The sequence below is a fragment of the Lutra lutra genome, chromosome 1, assembly GCF_902655055.1.
Source record: "Lutra lutra chromosome 1, mLutLut1.2, whole genome shotgun sequence".
NCBI classification, from domain to species: domain Eukaryota; kingdom Metazoa; phylum Chordata; class Mammalia; order Carnivora; family Mustelidae; genus Lutra; species Lutra lutra.
In genome coordinates, this window is record NC_062278.1 from 12,981,908 (window position 1) to 12,997,860 (window position 15,953).

Genomic DNA, 15,953 nt, shown 5'->3' on the forward strand with positions numbered 1-15,953 from the left:
CACATGATCATCTCCAATGACCAAGTAAAGATAACGCTTTTTTTAAAAAAAGATTTTATTTATTTGTTTATTTACTTATTTATTTGAGAGAGAGCACACGAGAAAGCTCGAGTAGGCTGAGTGCAGAAGGAGAGGGAGAGGAAGGATCTTAAGCAGGCTCCATACCTAGCACAGAGCCCCACATGGGGCTCGATCTCCCGACTCCCAGATCAGGACCTGAGCCCAAATCAAGAGTTGGTTGCTCAACCGACTGAGCCCCCCAGGTGCCCCAAGATAATGCTTTTTTCATTTTCTTAAAGATGTATTTATTTATTTGAGAGTGAGCATGCGTGCAAGTGGAGGGAGGGGCAGAGGGAGAGGGAAATAGAGAATCTCAAGCAGATTCCCCCACTAAGTGCAGAGCCTGACGTGGGGCTCGATCCTAGGACCCTGAGATCATGATCTGAGCCAAAAACCAACAGTGGCGTGCTCAAACAACTCAGTCACTGGGTGTCCCGAGATAACGCTTTAAAAAAAAAAAAAAAAAAACAAAAAAAAAAAACGGTTACAACTGGAAAACTTCTCCAGCAGTGACCATTCTGACCTCACAGTACATCTAGCAAATGGCTTTAGATTAGGAAATCTATCTTAAAAAGGACGTTCTGTAAGTGGGAAGGGTTTTCCATGGGTGTAGAGGGAATGATTTCAAAAAGCAAGAAGTCATCAGCTTTTTTCTGTTTTCCTCTCCCTTCCCCTAAGCCTTACATGACCTTCTCTTCCACAACAAAGAGATCTCAGACATGCTTTCTTGAAAATCTGACATTTAATACTTAAACTCCAAAATTAGCCCTAATTCAAGAAGTATTCCTGTCCCAAAGGCAGCAGGAAACAATCGATAGTCTATTCGCACATCCTGGGACCAAACTGGCAGCCAAATGTGGCTGAAAAGGTACATGCATAAAGGAGCCTTTGGGTTGGGGGAAGTTTGGGAGACACTGTAAGAGCCGGAAACACAGAAATTTCGGCAATAACAGTCCAAGACAAAATCCTCATCCCAGTCCTGGAATCTAAAGAGGTCTTAGATCACAGCAGAAATAACAGGGACTTCTAGCAGACAGCCAGTGGGCAAACGTAACACGGTATCTTCAAAACCACAAATGTAGAAGAAATCATAACCCCTAAAGACTGTAACATGTTTTGTTGAGTGTTGAGTACAGAGTTGGCTACCAAACCAAAACATCGGGAATTAAGTTGTCCAATAAATTTTTCCACACCATACCGATCTGATAACTCGGTGGGGATCTACCATTAGATTTCCTTTTTCTTTCATCGTTAAAATAACCTCCTACTGTTAAAGGCGGCTCCGTCCCGAGAAGGTGACCAGAAAGTAAGGCCAGTAAAGATTCAACGATCATATCTTCCTAGCACTCTGTCACCAATTTAAGAAAGGTAAGGGATCCAGTAATACTCACAAAGTGCTGGAAGTAAAAACCAATCAGCAGAGAAGCCATCAATAGTACCAAGCTGTGAGGCAGAGAGGAGGATGGCCAAAGGAATATTCCCAAGGAGCCATAGAAGCTGCTGGAAGCTCCAGGCAGAAGAGAGAGGAGGGAATTGGGATCCTAGGAATGCAGGCATCTAGGCCCCCTGGGGTGCTGAGAGGCCCGTCAGGTCCTCAGGGAGGTGTTGACTGCAGCCCTGAGAGGCACAGCCCTAATCTTCCTCACTTCCCTTCACACCTAAAATAAAACTCCGTCACCCAGTGCTGTGAACTGTGTAAGCCTGACAATTCATAGACCTGGGGCAAATAATGCATTATATATTAATAAAAATAATTAATTTTTAAAAATGAGTCTCTTGTAGACACCATTAAAAAAAACCTCCATCACCCATGATAAACTCAGTGAGCATCTATTTGTCACCATCTGAAAAAGCCTCATTCACACCTACCTTAAGGTTAAATACAAAAGTGAAAGTCTAACAGAAGAGAATAACCAACTGCCACTTGTTCACTGACTTAATATTGAATATATATATATATATTTTTAAGATTTTATTTATTTGACAGATAGAGATCACAAGTAGGCAGAGAGGCAGAGAGAAAGGGGGAAGCAGGCTCCCTGCTGGAGCAGAGAGCCCGATGTGGGGCTCGATCCCAGGACCTGAGATCATGACCTGAGCCGAAGGCAGAGGCTTAACCCACTGAGCTACCCAGGTGCCCCGATATTGAATATATTTTCAGAATAAATATGTGCTTTATACAGACGTACATATATAAAATATATTTGTGTACACTGCATATTATATATGTACATCACATACATGTATGTGTATGTGCATTATCTATATGTATATACGTATATAAATGTTTTTATGCTCAGGTATATATAAATATATATAAAATATCAAATCCCCATTGAATACCTATAAGTTATTAACTTTTTAAAAAGATTTTATTTATTTATTTAGTCAGAGAGAGAGAGGGAGAGCTCACGCACAAGCAGGCAGAGTGGCAGGCAGAGGCAGAGAGAGAACCAGGCTCCCCACTGAGCAAGGATCCCAATTGGGACTCAATCCCAGGACCCTGGGATCATGACCTGAGCCAAGGGCAGTGGCTTAACTGACTGAGCCACCCAGGCGTCCAGAGTTATTAACATTTTATAGACACAGAAGTTAAAGTCTGGAGGCTTTGAATACCTTGCCCAAGATCACACAGCTAAGTAGCAGAAAGGTGATAGGGACCCAAGATAGGCATTCCCCTAAAACCTGTGCTTTAGCACATGATACCATTAGATTCCACTGCAACCAGGTAAAAAATAGAGTCAAAAATTCCCACCCAACAACACAAAGAGTTTTCTGCACATAACAATGAAACACTGGCAAGAGTCTTAATACTATTTAGCAATAAGAAATTTATAAAGCCAAACTAGTAACAAACACTCTAGTTTACTTAAGCTTAAAAAATAAGAGAAAACCGGGGTGGGGGGAATAACTGGTTGGACTAGATAAAATTAAAATTTCTATCTGCCCTCCCTCAAAAAAGAAGGAGACACAAAATGAGTCAAAAGACAAATGACCAATTAGGAGAAAATATTTGCAAAGAATCAAAAGTAAACAACTAATATCCTTAACATGTAAAAAGTTTGCAGAAATCAATAAGACAAATAGAAACACAGGGGGTGGGATATTAGCAATAATGAGTAGATGAAGAAATACAAATTTTCAATCAAGTACACAAATTATGCTTATCCCTAGTAATTACCAAAATGCACTTTTTTAAAAGTCACTTCCATAGATTGTGTCACTTGATATAATCTTTCCAAAGTGCAATTTGGCAATATGCCAAAAGCCTTCTAAGTATTTATCCTAAGGAATGGCTTCCTGATGTACATACAAGGATAGTAACACAGTATCATTTATGTAGGGAAATGCTAAAAATAACCTCAATGGACAACAGCTGGGAACAAGCTTGTAAAATTACAGTAACTCTAAATAATGGAATGCTGATTATCACCAAAAATCAAATTTTAAAAGAATAGTTAACAACATGGGAAAATATTCTCATATTAAGGTGGGGGAAGAGTAATAAGAACGCTGGAATCTCAATTTTGTAGCAAATGGGTTCAAAGGGGGAAAAATCAACTATGTGTACATGTATCTGTATACATAGCTCTGCTTATGTGTATGCAACCCAAACACCTAAAAATGTTCACAGTGATTACTGCTGGGTTGTGTGATGATGACTGATTTTTATTTCCCTCTTTGTGTTTCTGTTTATTTCTCACAAGGAACCACAGATAAAAACTCATGTTTAATTACTCAAAAAAAAAAAAAAGACCATTGTTGGGGCGCCTGGGTGGCTCAGTAGTTTAAGCCTCTGCCTTCAGCTCAGGTCATGATCTCGGAGTCCTGGGATCGAGCCCCACATCGGGCTCTCTGCTCAGCAGGGAGCCTGCTTCTCACTCTTTCTCTGCCTGCCTCTCTGCCTACTTGTGATCTGCTCTGTGTCAAAGAAATAAATAAAATCTTTAAAAAAAAAAAAAGACCATTGTTCTAAGGCATTTGAAAAAAAATGGAAGTAGACAATGAAGTGTGATTAGGGTAGTGTGGTGGCAAGGGGCTGAGTTAATGATGAAGAAGATGTAAGCAGCTATGCAAGAAAAAGGGCATGGCGATGAGGAAATATTAGCCCAGGGCCTAAATGATTAATAACCTCAAATATTCTGGAATGTACCTGTGACTGACCTGGTTTAAAGAATTTTAAAACACTTAAATACCTGGTCAAAAGTGGTTTTACTTATTCATTTTTAAATATTTTGTTTGTTTATTGAGAGGGTAATTGTGTGTGTGAGCGCGCACACAAGCTGTGGGAGGAGCTGGGGGAGGAGCTAGTAGAGGGGGAGGGGCAAGCAAGAAAGGGAGGGGCGAGCGCGAGGGGAGGGGGGAGCGCGAGGGGGAGGGGCGAGCGAGGGGGGAGGGGCGAGCGAGAGGGGGTGGAGCGAGCGAGAGGGGAGGGAGAGAGGCTCTCGAGCCCCCTCTGCACTGAGCATGGAAGCCCAGCTCTGGGCTCTATCTCACATGCCTGAGATCCTAACCCCCTCTGAACGAGGAGTCAGATGCATAAGCCACTGTGTGCCACCCAGGTGCCCCCAAAAATGCTTTTAAAAATTATTTTTGAAATATTTACAGTTGGTCATCTGAAAAAATTGGTTTCTAGTATATGATTTGTATTTATTTTTAAATTTATTTAAATTTATTTATATGCCCCTTGCAAATCTAAAGACAGTTTTCTAAGTCTGGTGATTGGAAAGAAACTGTTAGTCCACACACTCTCGGATACTTGAATGTAAAGGCCTCTATGACAAAAAAGAAAGAAAAAAAGCTCATTCTTGATCTAGGAAAAGGGCATCTAGAGTCATGAATCAGGTGAGAGTACAATAGTCATAGAGCCGTTCCCTCCAGAGGGAAATTCACGTTTCAAACATTACACCAAATTGGGCTTGAAATTGCAACTACGGCTCACAAATGTTAGTTTTTAATAGAATGAAATGTCATCCTGTGGGAATGACACTTTAGAAACCTGGAGAAGTGTTTTCAAAACAAGTTTTTTTTGTTTTGTTTTGTTTTGTTTTTTGGTATTCCTAAATACAAATGTTCAACTGAGAACTGAGTCAGAAACCACTTTCTCTAATTAAATTTTCACCCCGGAATAAAGACTACACTTAGAAAGCAAGGCTTCTAATCGGGGCAGCAGTAATTCCAACTGAAAACCAGATTACATCAGTGAGAACACTACCTTTATTCACTTGGTTTCACTAACGTGAGGCTCAGATAAAATTCTAGAACATTCTGCTCCCAGACCCCACAGCCAGCCTGCCCTGACGCCTCTGGTCACCTGGGCACTTCCTCATTCCATTTGCCTCGGATACCCCTTCTCAGCCCAGACAGAGCTTGGAAAAAGCTGGTCAAGGTCCAGCTGGTCTGCATAATAAGGACGGTGAAAGCCCTGGGTGTTTTCCTTTGTTTTTAATAAATAACCTGTGTTCACTCTTGCAGGAGGGCAGTTTTAGGAGAAGACTGTAAGGGACTGTTTGGTGAGCTACAGAAGACATGGACTTAAACGCAACTTCACCATTTGATCCAAACTCCTCTCTCCCCTCGTGGAGATTTTCCTCCCTCCAGCACAAATGAAAGGTACCAAAACTAAGACTAGAATGCCGGGGTGGCTCAGTTGATTAAGCAACTGCCTTCGGTTCAGGTCATGATCCTGGAGTCCCCAGATCGAGTCCCTCATCGGGCTCCCTGCTCAGCGAGGAGTCTGCTTCTGCCTCTGACCCTAGCCCCTCTCATGCTCTCACTCTGTCTCTCTCTCTCATTCTCTCTCTCTCAAATAATTAAATAAAATCTTAAAAAGAAAATCTGCTAAAAAATTATGCATTTATATTTAGCATAGTATGATGTGCTTTCTATTTAATATAGAATGTGTGATACACACACGTTGGCGTACCTGTATAGACATTTATGTGTGCACGGCATACACACATATGCACCCACACACGTGCATGCAAGGTTCAAGGTCCTCATGTCCTAGTGAACTTATAAAAGGTGGCAGACCACGATTGCTGCCCATGCTCGGAGACTTGGAGGGAACGGTGAACCCGGCACAGTAAAGCGAACAGGTGGGAAGGGGACCCTTCACTACCCGGGACCACACATGGAGATTGTCATCCTCAATAAGCAGCACCCCGCCCCCCCCCCAAGCCATGCCCAGGACTTTGGGCTTTGGTTCATTCATTGCTGACTCATGACCCAATTAGCTGCTCACTAAAACTTTTATTCGAAAACCCTTGGTATGATTCCAAACACTCTGATGAACCGTTCTCTTGAGCAAATCTGGTTTTGCCGTGATCTGACGGGTTTCCCAAAATGCGGGATTTTCATTGCTAAACTTGAGAGAGCCCTGGGCACCACGGGACGGCGGGTCACTCTGCAAAGTTAATACAAAAGTACCTACCACAAAGGGCCCCTGTAAGGGAGAAATTATATCACGCAGCAAAGCCTCCAGGACACAGCCTAGCAGACCGTAGGAGAGCCGTAAATGCTCGTAATTATTATTACATCCGCGTGGGGAAAGCAAAGGGCGGGCACTTTCTTTCCTGTAGGGTTTTGGTGCTTTGGGAGCTCCTGAAATCCCTGTGTTGCTGTAGGTAAACATAAGATTCGCTGGGAGTGTAATTTCATCCTCCACAGAAACAGCGAGACTCCCCGAGGGCAGGTGCTCCCTCTGTCCCCCAGCACCCCACTCCGTGCTCCATGGGTGCCCATCACTGCTGTCCGTCTCCCGTGTTATATTCACAGAGCTCCGGCAAAGGGCACAAAGTGACCGAGAGGAGTGTCATGGAACAAGAGTAGCTAAACAGAGGCCGAAAGCAAGCCAGACCCCTCACCGAAAAGCCATAGGGTGGGAAGTAAGACAATGAGATAAAAATGTAAGAAGTAACGCAAATAGGGAGACAAAAAAGCATCCAACGGCTCAGAGAACAGGCGAGAGGAGCAAGAAGGATTGCCAAGTGTTTTGGCAGGCATTTGGCTACAGAGGCCGATAAACTTATTAAAAAATTATAGTCAAAGAGACAGATCCAAACCTCCATATATCTCCATGGGAAACATCCAAAAACATGTATGTTTGCAAATAGCAACTTCGCCCATCTGTTGCAGCGTTGGTACATTTTCCCAGGAAAGAGCTGAGGGTCCATTAACAGTCCCGTGACATTGCAAAATATTTGTTTGCTTCTGGCTGGTCACCTGTCGCTCCGATGTCCGATGTACATCACTGCCGAAGGCGCAGCTGAACGTTCTGGGGCTGGGGTCTTTCCCCAGGAACGCCACCTGGACAGCCGGTCCCCTCTACACACCCTCACACAGGCAGACCCTCGAGCTGCCAGGAGCGGAGACACGGTGCCGGCAGCCAGTCCCTGCTAAGGTGGGCACTGTCATCGGGACCCTGCCCTCCTGTCCTGGGAGACATCAAAGCATTCTCTGATGCACTAAAAAAAATATTGACTGAGGACCTTCTCTGTTCCAGGTTCTAAACACCAGGGAGCGAGCAGTGAGCCCGTCCTCATGGGGCTGACAGTCCAGGGCGGAGACAAACAGTAAACACATCCACACATAAGTACATACCATGGGGTCAGGCAGTGTTATGGGCTGAATTTCAACACCCCCTCCCAAATTCATATGTTTAAGCCTTGTCTAATCCATTCTAGCTACTATAAGAAAATGCCATTGGCTGGTTGGCTTCTAAACAACAGAAATTTATTTCTCACAGGTTTGGGGGCTGGAAGCCCAAGATCAAGGCGCTGGCATATTTGGGGTCTGGTGCGGTGTCTGGTGCTGTGTTTACTTGCTGTGTTCTTGTGGGGGTCAAGGGAGCTTTCAGGGGTCTCTTTGTACAAAACCACCAGTCTCATTCGTGGGTGCTCCGTCCTCCCGCCTGGTCACCTCCCCAAGGCCTCACCCCCAAATATGATCACACTGGGGCGTAGGCATCAACATATGAATTCTAGGGAGATCCAAGCATTCGGACTGTAGCAAGTGCTAACCCCCAGTCCCTCAGAATGTGACCTTGTTTGGACAGTCTTCACAGAAGTAATCAAGTTAAAGTAAAGTCATTAGACACCTAACATGCCGGTGTCCTTCTAAAACTGGGAAATGCAGACACAGAGACGGACACAGGGAGGAAGATGACGGAAGAGTCACAGGGAGAAGCCAGCCATCTGCGAGCCAAGGAGAGAGGCCTGGAGCAGATTCTTCCTCACAGCCCTCAGGAAGAACCAACTCCGCCCAGCACCTTGATCTTGACTCCTAACCCCCAGAACTCTATGACAGTAACTTCGTGGTAAAGCCATCCAGTTGGTGGCATTTGGTTACAACAGCCCCAGCAAACTAATGGAGGGGGTGAGAAGCACTTTGAGGGAAGACAAAGCCTCTTTGGGGGTAAGCGGGGAGAGAGTGACAAGTGTCATGCTGACCTCTGTGATTCCAAACACCAAGGCCTGCCGTTCCTGCCACCAGCACTGCTCCCCAGGGGGCTTTCTCGGGTAGACAAAACACCCCGAGGGTCCCAAGCCGTATTTCTACACAGGTGCTTACACTTAGGGCATGTTATGTCCGAGTCAAGAGGGGGCCACTGCTCCTTTAATGGTTTTCATCTCCCTCAATAGTCCCCTTTTTCTTTTTTTTCAACCACCCACCATAAATTCTATCTATTGCCTTTGAGATTATGGGACATGGGTTCAGAGCTATCCCGCGGACACCGGGCTTGCTTCCCAGCTTCCCCCGCTTCAAGGCTAAGGAATTTCCTCCCTGCTGTTGCTGGCTCCCAGCTGTGAGCCCCCCAGAAACGGCCCTCAGCAAGTGCCCAAGGCCATGCCCCCTTCCTAGGGCAGCCCCCCTCCAGTGACAGGTCCCCTCACACCAACTCAGACACCTGTGTAAGACCATCTCAGCACCATGGCCCGGGCAGAGACCCCATGCACTGGAGCCCAACTCCTCCCCCGGCCCGATGCTGCTCTGCCCCTCCCTCCCCTCCCCTCCCCTCCAAAGTCCCCGTGTGAGGATACTCCCAGAGACCACATTCTTGTCCCCCTCAAGGCCCGCTTCCCAGGAAACCCCGGGCAACACAAGCTTCACAGTCTTCAGGGGCACTGCGAGCTGCACTGGGTCCCAGAAAAAGACATGTTCGGGTCCCACTCCCAGCACTTGTGAGTGGGAACTTATTGGAAACAGCATCTTTGCATGCCATCAAGGGAAGACGAGGTCCTACTGGCTCAGGGTTGGCCCTAAATCCAAGGACTGGTGTTCTTATAAGGAGACGCAAATTTGGAGACAGAGGTGACCCAAGGAAGGATGAAGGCCACGAGAAGACGGAGGTAGAGCCTGGAGCCCACAGCCACAAGCCAAGGAATGCCAAGGATGGGCGGTGAGCACCAGAAATGGGAACAGCAAGGAAGGATCCTCCCCTAGACTCTCTGGAGGGGGCCCGGCCCGGCTTACCCGTGGATTTGGGACTCCTGGCCTTCAGAACTGGAAGGGAATAAATTTAAGCCACCTGGTTTATGGTTATTTGTTATGCAGCCCTAAGGGGAGAGAAGAGAAGGTCAGAGGGAGAAATCTACTCCCCATTCCTCCGCGTCATCCGTATAGGGAGTAAGAGCCCCAGCAAGTGGCTTCTTAGCTGCCCAGGGCCGCTGCAAGCGTGTGGTGAGAAAATGCCTGGAGGGTGCCGGATAAACCACAAAACACACTACACCACACCCCTGAGGGCTGGTCCTTGTGATCAAGGATAGGCAGAAGCCCTTCCTTCCCTCCAACACATTATCAACCTCCTCTGGTCCTACTCAGGCCCCGTGGCTCACCTCTTTCCTACCGGTCACCCTACCAGACAGCAGCCCCCCAAAAGAGAGCGCAAAATTCAATTCAGGTCCGTATGTGGAAGTGGCCAGGGAGGGCCCAGGCTGAGCAGAAGAAAAGCTCTCCCCAGTTTGCTGAGAATAAGGCTTGCGGGTTTGTTTATGCATTTCCATCAGCCAAGAGAGCAGGTCACCGGGTTACCCCGAATAATGGAGAGGGGGCGTAAGTCCCAAGGGAAAGGATATTTCATGCCCAAACTACCCGGTCACTGAGGACCCCCAGAGCCTGCCCATTCCCTGGGGCAGACGACGCAGCTGCCACTTGCCCGCAGCGTGCAGATCTCTGTCCTCAAGCCCTGCCCCCAGCCCTTATGGTGACTCAACACCTGCAAAGAAAATTGAGGGTTGGACCGCTCTCCGTGGGCTCCGCGCAGCACTGTGGTGCTGATCCCTAAGCTCCCTTTTCAGCCCACGGGACCTGCGCATCGATGAACACTAAGCACGGAGCCCTATGTGCCAATTTCCACCCTTCACGCTTACTTCAAAAAGATGAGACGGGGCAGGAAGTTCAGAAAGAATGTGCCGCAACTGCGGCATCCAATCTCGAAAATTACAGGCACTGCCTTGTCATGCACGCCAGGCTGAGCAGGTGCTTTCACCAAACGCCTCCTTCTTGCCAAGAAATCCCTGCTGCAGATTAATAGGAATTTCCAGTTCTCTAAGCATTTCTTGTTCCTCGGAGCTATTACCCCTAAATTTCTAGCACTTCAAAAAAAAAAATACAGGATTTAGCACCTGTTTGTTTCAGAAACACTTGCTAAAAACAGATCTGCCAAAAGGCCATCTCTAAAATTAGTCATATTTCCTGTTCTGCAAAACATAGTAAATTGTATTTTTAGTAACTCCTTCACTCCAGGTATCTGGCGCTGTCGTGCTCCAAGCATAATTATTGGCAACTTACTAAGCAGGCAACCCTTATTTTTAGCCCTGAAATAGCTCCAACAAAAGTGATAAACAGGTTTATTTTTTTTTAATCAAGGGTTAGAACAAGATATTTAAACACCTTACCCAATCATTTATGTACCCAACTTTGTAGCTTAGAAAGACTTAATCACAAAAGGAGGTCCTCTGTGGCATCAACCCCTGTCCTCTTTTCGCAGCTTTGCCTCTAAAACTAACTCTCTACCTGAAATATACCGTGTTCGTCTCTGTTGGTGAGTCTTTTAAAAAAATCTACTAATAACCTATTATGTGCCAAAATGATACACTGCATAGGTATTGGGGACCAATTTCAGGGCAGCGAGCACAGCCTCTCTGGGTCTTTCAAAGTCATCACTCAATACCCCCGTTCATCAACTTTGCTCTTTGTCTCAAAGCCACAGTGAATTCTCTTCAAAATCCGATTTTGTGGTCCCTTTTCCTCCTCCAATCATCAGCTTCTTGGAGTTACAGACGCTGTGCCCTAAGAACATACCAGTTAAGAGTCTCACATGACCAAGTGAATTACTTATTTTTAAAGCCATATGAAGAGAGATGACATCCACTCAAAGCTAAAGGAGGACAAAAGTAGATGTCACCCAAACCCATTCTTTCTTTTTCAAGCAGCAACAGTGCCACGTAGATCCAAATGACTTTCAAACAACTTCAGAGGAAAAAGGCAGGCAAAAGACTGCCCAGCAGACAGCAGTGGCTGAAGGAAGCTTCTTGATGAGATAGGATTGAAGTCTGAGATGAAAGTCAGGGAACAGTGGTTTTCTGTCATCTTGGACTGTTAATTCCCAGCAAGCCAGGGAGAGAGGATATTGCCCAAATCTTTCTGGAAATGTGCACTGAGGTGAAACATAATTAACATACACACACACACACACACACACACACACACACCCCTTCATCCTATGCACCTAAACCAGCAGCACTCTGGATTTTGGCATGAATCACCCAAAATGCAGTGCATAGTTTGAGTGCAACTGTGAGGCGGGCCAAATGTGGGTACCCCCTCTTCTTCCCTTTCTCCATCCCACCTTTCAGCTTTTGCATGAACGGATTCCCCATCACAAGATGCCCCGGAGCCTGCCCCTCGGGGGACGGCGTGGGGCTGTGCATCCATTTCTTACTACAGTGCTCATGACTTAGTTTCCCTCCCACTGTGGTGTATGTCCTTTAAAAAAGGAAGGCAACGATGAAAGTGGAGGGCTCTATCCAAAGAATACACCCCAAAAAGGGGGGCAGTATTCAGGGGGGGTAGAAGCTGGAAAGGGCCATTCACATCACCCCCTGGGAGGGACACCTCATTTCCCTTCCCCTGGGGTACTGTCACCTTAAGGTCTCCCCTTGCTACGTTCATGTAAGTACCCCTTCGCCTGCCTGAAAACCCTCTTACTGCTCCCCTTGTGAAAAGAGGGCAAGGCTGCACATAGCAGGAGGTTGACTTCACCTCCGTTTGGGCTTAGTAAGACAATATGCAGAAGGCGAGTGTGGATGGGGCTCATGAACTCAGTAATCCCTCCCAAGGTCATGCATGCGCGTGCATGTGCGTGCGTATGTGCGTGCATATGCCCGCGCGCACACAGACATTTTAATATCTGTGATCTGCCAAAACCCTAATCTGTTAGTTAAGCATTAAAGGTGTTGGATTCGGGAGATAAAAGCTATGAATGACACCCATTGTTTCCTTAAAGCCGACAATTAAGTGAACTAAAATCCAGATTTCTCATGATGCTTGTACTCCCGAAGCACTGATTCTCATGACTAGAGCCAATCAAGCAGTCAAGAATGACAACTTGACAGCCAGTTAATGGTCTCCTCCCCTTCCAGAGACTAGGTGAGATTCACTTAAGAAAGGTAAGGCAAGGGGCACCTGGATGGCTCAGTCAGCTGAGTGTCTGACTCTTGATTTTCAGCTCAGGTCATGATCTCAGGGTTGTGGGTTCAAGCCTCCAGTTGGCTCTGCTTAGCAGCAAGTCTGCTGAAGATTCTCCCTCTCCTTCCCCCTCTGCCACTCCCCTCCCACCCCACAAGCTCACTTGCATACTCTCTCTAAAATAAATAAAATCTTGGAAAAAAAAGAAAAGAAAGATAAGACGGGAGAGGAAGAACATGGACACCTAGGGGTGCAGAACACCCATCTGGAACCCATTTAAGCAAGAACTCCCTGCATTCCAGCTTGTCCTCTGGGCCCAGCACGGAGCACTTGAAGCCCTGAGTAGAGCCTGAGCTCGGAGTGCATCCTCGCCTAGTTCAGCCAAGGCCAACAGCCTTATGTTACGGAGCAAAACGCACCAGTGAGGAGCCAGAGGCACAATGGGGCATGGGAAAGTGGAAAGAGAAGCCAGGAGAGGCGGAGCAGCCGGCCAGGCGAGATGAATGTGCCGCTAATGCCGGCCATATGCTGTCAGTATACGGTCTCGTCTCTTTTTGCTAAGTTTCAAGCGGGAACGTGCGCAACCAGACAGAATCCTGTATGTTTCAAAGGAAAAACAAAGGTCTCTACCCATGCCAACAGGAATTTACCCAGGCATGGGGAAGTGAGCCCACTGTAGTTGGCGAGGGGGCCTCAGCCGTGCACCCCAGCCGGATGTGTAAGTTGGCCGGCCCACTGCAAACCAAAGGAGGAAAGTATGCTGTGCTCCCCTTGGACTAGAATGAGGTTAGGAGTGTTTTTTCTTCGTCTTTGAAGAGTTACTCCATTCAGTGAGTTCTGTGCACTCCCTTTTTACATGGAAATTCAAGCAAGAGACACTTTTTAAACTACTCCCTCTAACCCCACCTATGCAAAACAAAGGTACCCCACCGGAATGGGGAGCAGCGAAGGGAGAGAGGACAAACGACAAGGGTGATGGAGACCTGCACTCAAATGCAAGGGGCTTCCAGACCCAGTGGGAAAAGGAGCAGGAAAACCAAAGTTGGGTGAGGCTGGGGACAGGAAGGCAAGGCAGCTCACCCTAGAATCGGAGCTCCACAGTCTGGTACTCCCAGGAACTCCCAGGCTGCGCAGAGGATCCCAAGTCCATGGGCAGAAGGGTAGGTAGGAAGCCTACAGCTTCCCTCTACCCCATATGCTGATCCCTCCCTGATCAATGAGTCACCAAAAGGGGCTACTCCCAGGCCAGTGCTGGGAGACTCCAAGCCTTTGGCGGGGGGGGGGGGGGGGGGGGGGGGACGAGGAGTAGGGGGAGCCTTGAGTCTGAGATGACCATGAGCTTGCCCCAAACTTGGGCAGCTGCCAGGCAGCCTCACCACCCCACCTGGGGTGACCCAGAGTCTGGACTACTCCCTGCAAAACAAGTCATCCTATCTTGGGTTTCTTCTCGCAGATCCGAGTTACAACTTAGAGCTACCGCGGCAACACCTGGCCAGGGGTTCACAACCATCTAACTTCTCGGGGGAGGGGGGGAGGCTGTGCCCCTTCCGGTCTCTGGGGCTCTTCCTTTGCTTTCCCTTCTTCCTGGAAGATCTGAAGGCACCTCCCAAACCCCAAAGCCTGGGGATATCCGTGTGTAGTTCGGTACCTGCAGCTCACCCAGTGGCTGAAAAGAATGGAGGAGGGATGGAGGGAAGGAGATGGGAAGGAGATTGGGGAATGGAGGGGTGGGTGAGATCGGAAAGCAGGGGTGGGAGGGAAAGGGAATTGCGGGGGGAGGCAGAAAACCCTCATCTGAGCACGAAAAACTTCCCTAGCTGTGCCAGCCTACAGGTGGAAAATGTTCCTGGGCGTCTCGGCCTTGCCCCACCTCTTAAGCCCAGGAGGGGAATCAGAGTCTAAGCTTCCCCAAGGGCTGGCCAAGCGGCTCCCCCACCCTCAGAGTAACGGCCCACGCGACACAACGGCCTGACTCCTGCCCCTCCAAGCATCCGGGACCCCTGCGGGACCGCAAGAACGCAGCACCTCCACCATCCCCCCCGCGCTGGCGTCCACCAGGCGGCGCCCTGCGAGGAGCAAAAAGGCTGCGGGTGGCTTCGTGGGTAAACCAGCCGCCCCCCGGGGAAGCCGACCCCACACCGCGGGTCGGGAAAGGCCGGTCGCTCGGTCGCGGGGGCGTGCGCGCGCGAGGGACTCTTCCCTTCTCCCCACCCGCAAGGAAAGGCAGGGGGAAAGGGGAGGGGAGGGGCCCGGCCGGGACTGCGCCGCCTGACTCCCGGTGCAGTGCTCCCGGCGGGGTCCCCTCCGCTCCTCCCGCCCCGAGGGCCCGGGGACCCCGCGCCCCGGGCGGCTCACCTTCTCTCCGGTCAGCACGTGCAGCCCCTCGCGCACCTTGGCGAAGGAGCCCTCGCCCAGCTTCCTGCTGCCGATGAGGTAGTTGCCCACTCGCTTGTGGTGCTGGAAGTCGCGGAGCCGCTCGCGGGGCACGCCGCTCACCCAGGCCGGCAGGAAACTTCCCTCGCAGGCCGCCGCCGGCCTGGCCGCGTCCTCCGCGCCGCCGCCGCCCCCGGGCGCCGCCGGCTCGCCCAGCAGCCCATCCCCGGCCGCCGCCGGCATCGCGCTCGACCGCGGCCCGCCGGCTCGGCTGGGCTCCCGCGCTCGCCGCCCCGCCGCCGCCGCCGCCTCCGGCTGTCCGGGCTCCTGCGCCGCCGCCCTGGGCCCGGCCCCGCCCGGCCCGCGTCTCCCGCGCCCCGGGCCGCCGCCGAGCACCGCGCGCAGACAATAGCGGGCGACCGGGGACCGGGGATCCGCCCCCGAGAAGTTCTTCCTCGGAGGGTCGCCCGGGCCCCTGCCAGCGCCCCGGGACCCCGGCCGGGTCCCGTCCGGCGGCTGATGCCAGCGGCCCCGCTCGCGGGCGCCGGGCTGGCGGGGTGGGGGCGCGGTCGGGTGCCGGGCGCGGGGTCCCGGAGCCCGGGCGCCTCCGCAGCCTCCGCCCTGAAGCCGCCGGCTGGCCCGCACGGGCTCGGAGCCGGCTCGCTCGCCCTAGCTGTGCACGGAGGGACGGCTCCCGCCCGAGAGCGGCGCGCGGCGGGCTGCAGGCGCCCTCTGGAAGGCAGCAGAAGAAAGCCCCATTCAGTTTGAATTTGCAGAAATTCAATCCGGTCGCGGGCGGCGGGAACAGATGCGAGCTCCACTCCGCAGCC

The 15,953-nt window shown here is 49.7% G+C and overlaps 1 protein-coding gene across 1 annotated transcript in view; it reads right to left on the bottom strand.

The window, feature by feature from the left end:
- HUNK (hormonally up-regulated Neu-associated kinase) overlaps positions 1-15,454 on the bottom strand; it is a 98,665-nt gene extending 83,211 nt beyond the window's left edge. The window contains exon 1 of the mRNA XM_047721067.1: positions 15,106-15,454. Coding sequence (XP_047577023.1) covers positions 15,106-15,366 — 261 coding nt within the window. The 5' untranslated portion in view covers positions 15,367-15,454. The remainder of the gene's footprint in view (positions 1-15,105) is intronic.
- Positions 15,455-15,953: the final 499 nt, after the last annotated feature.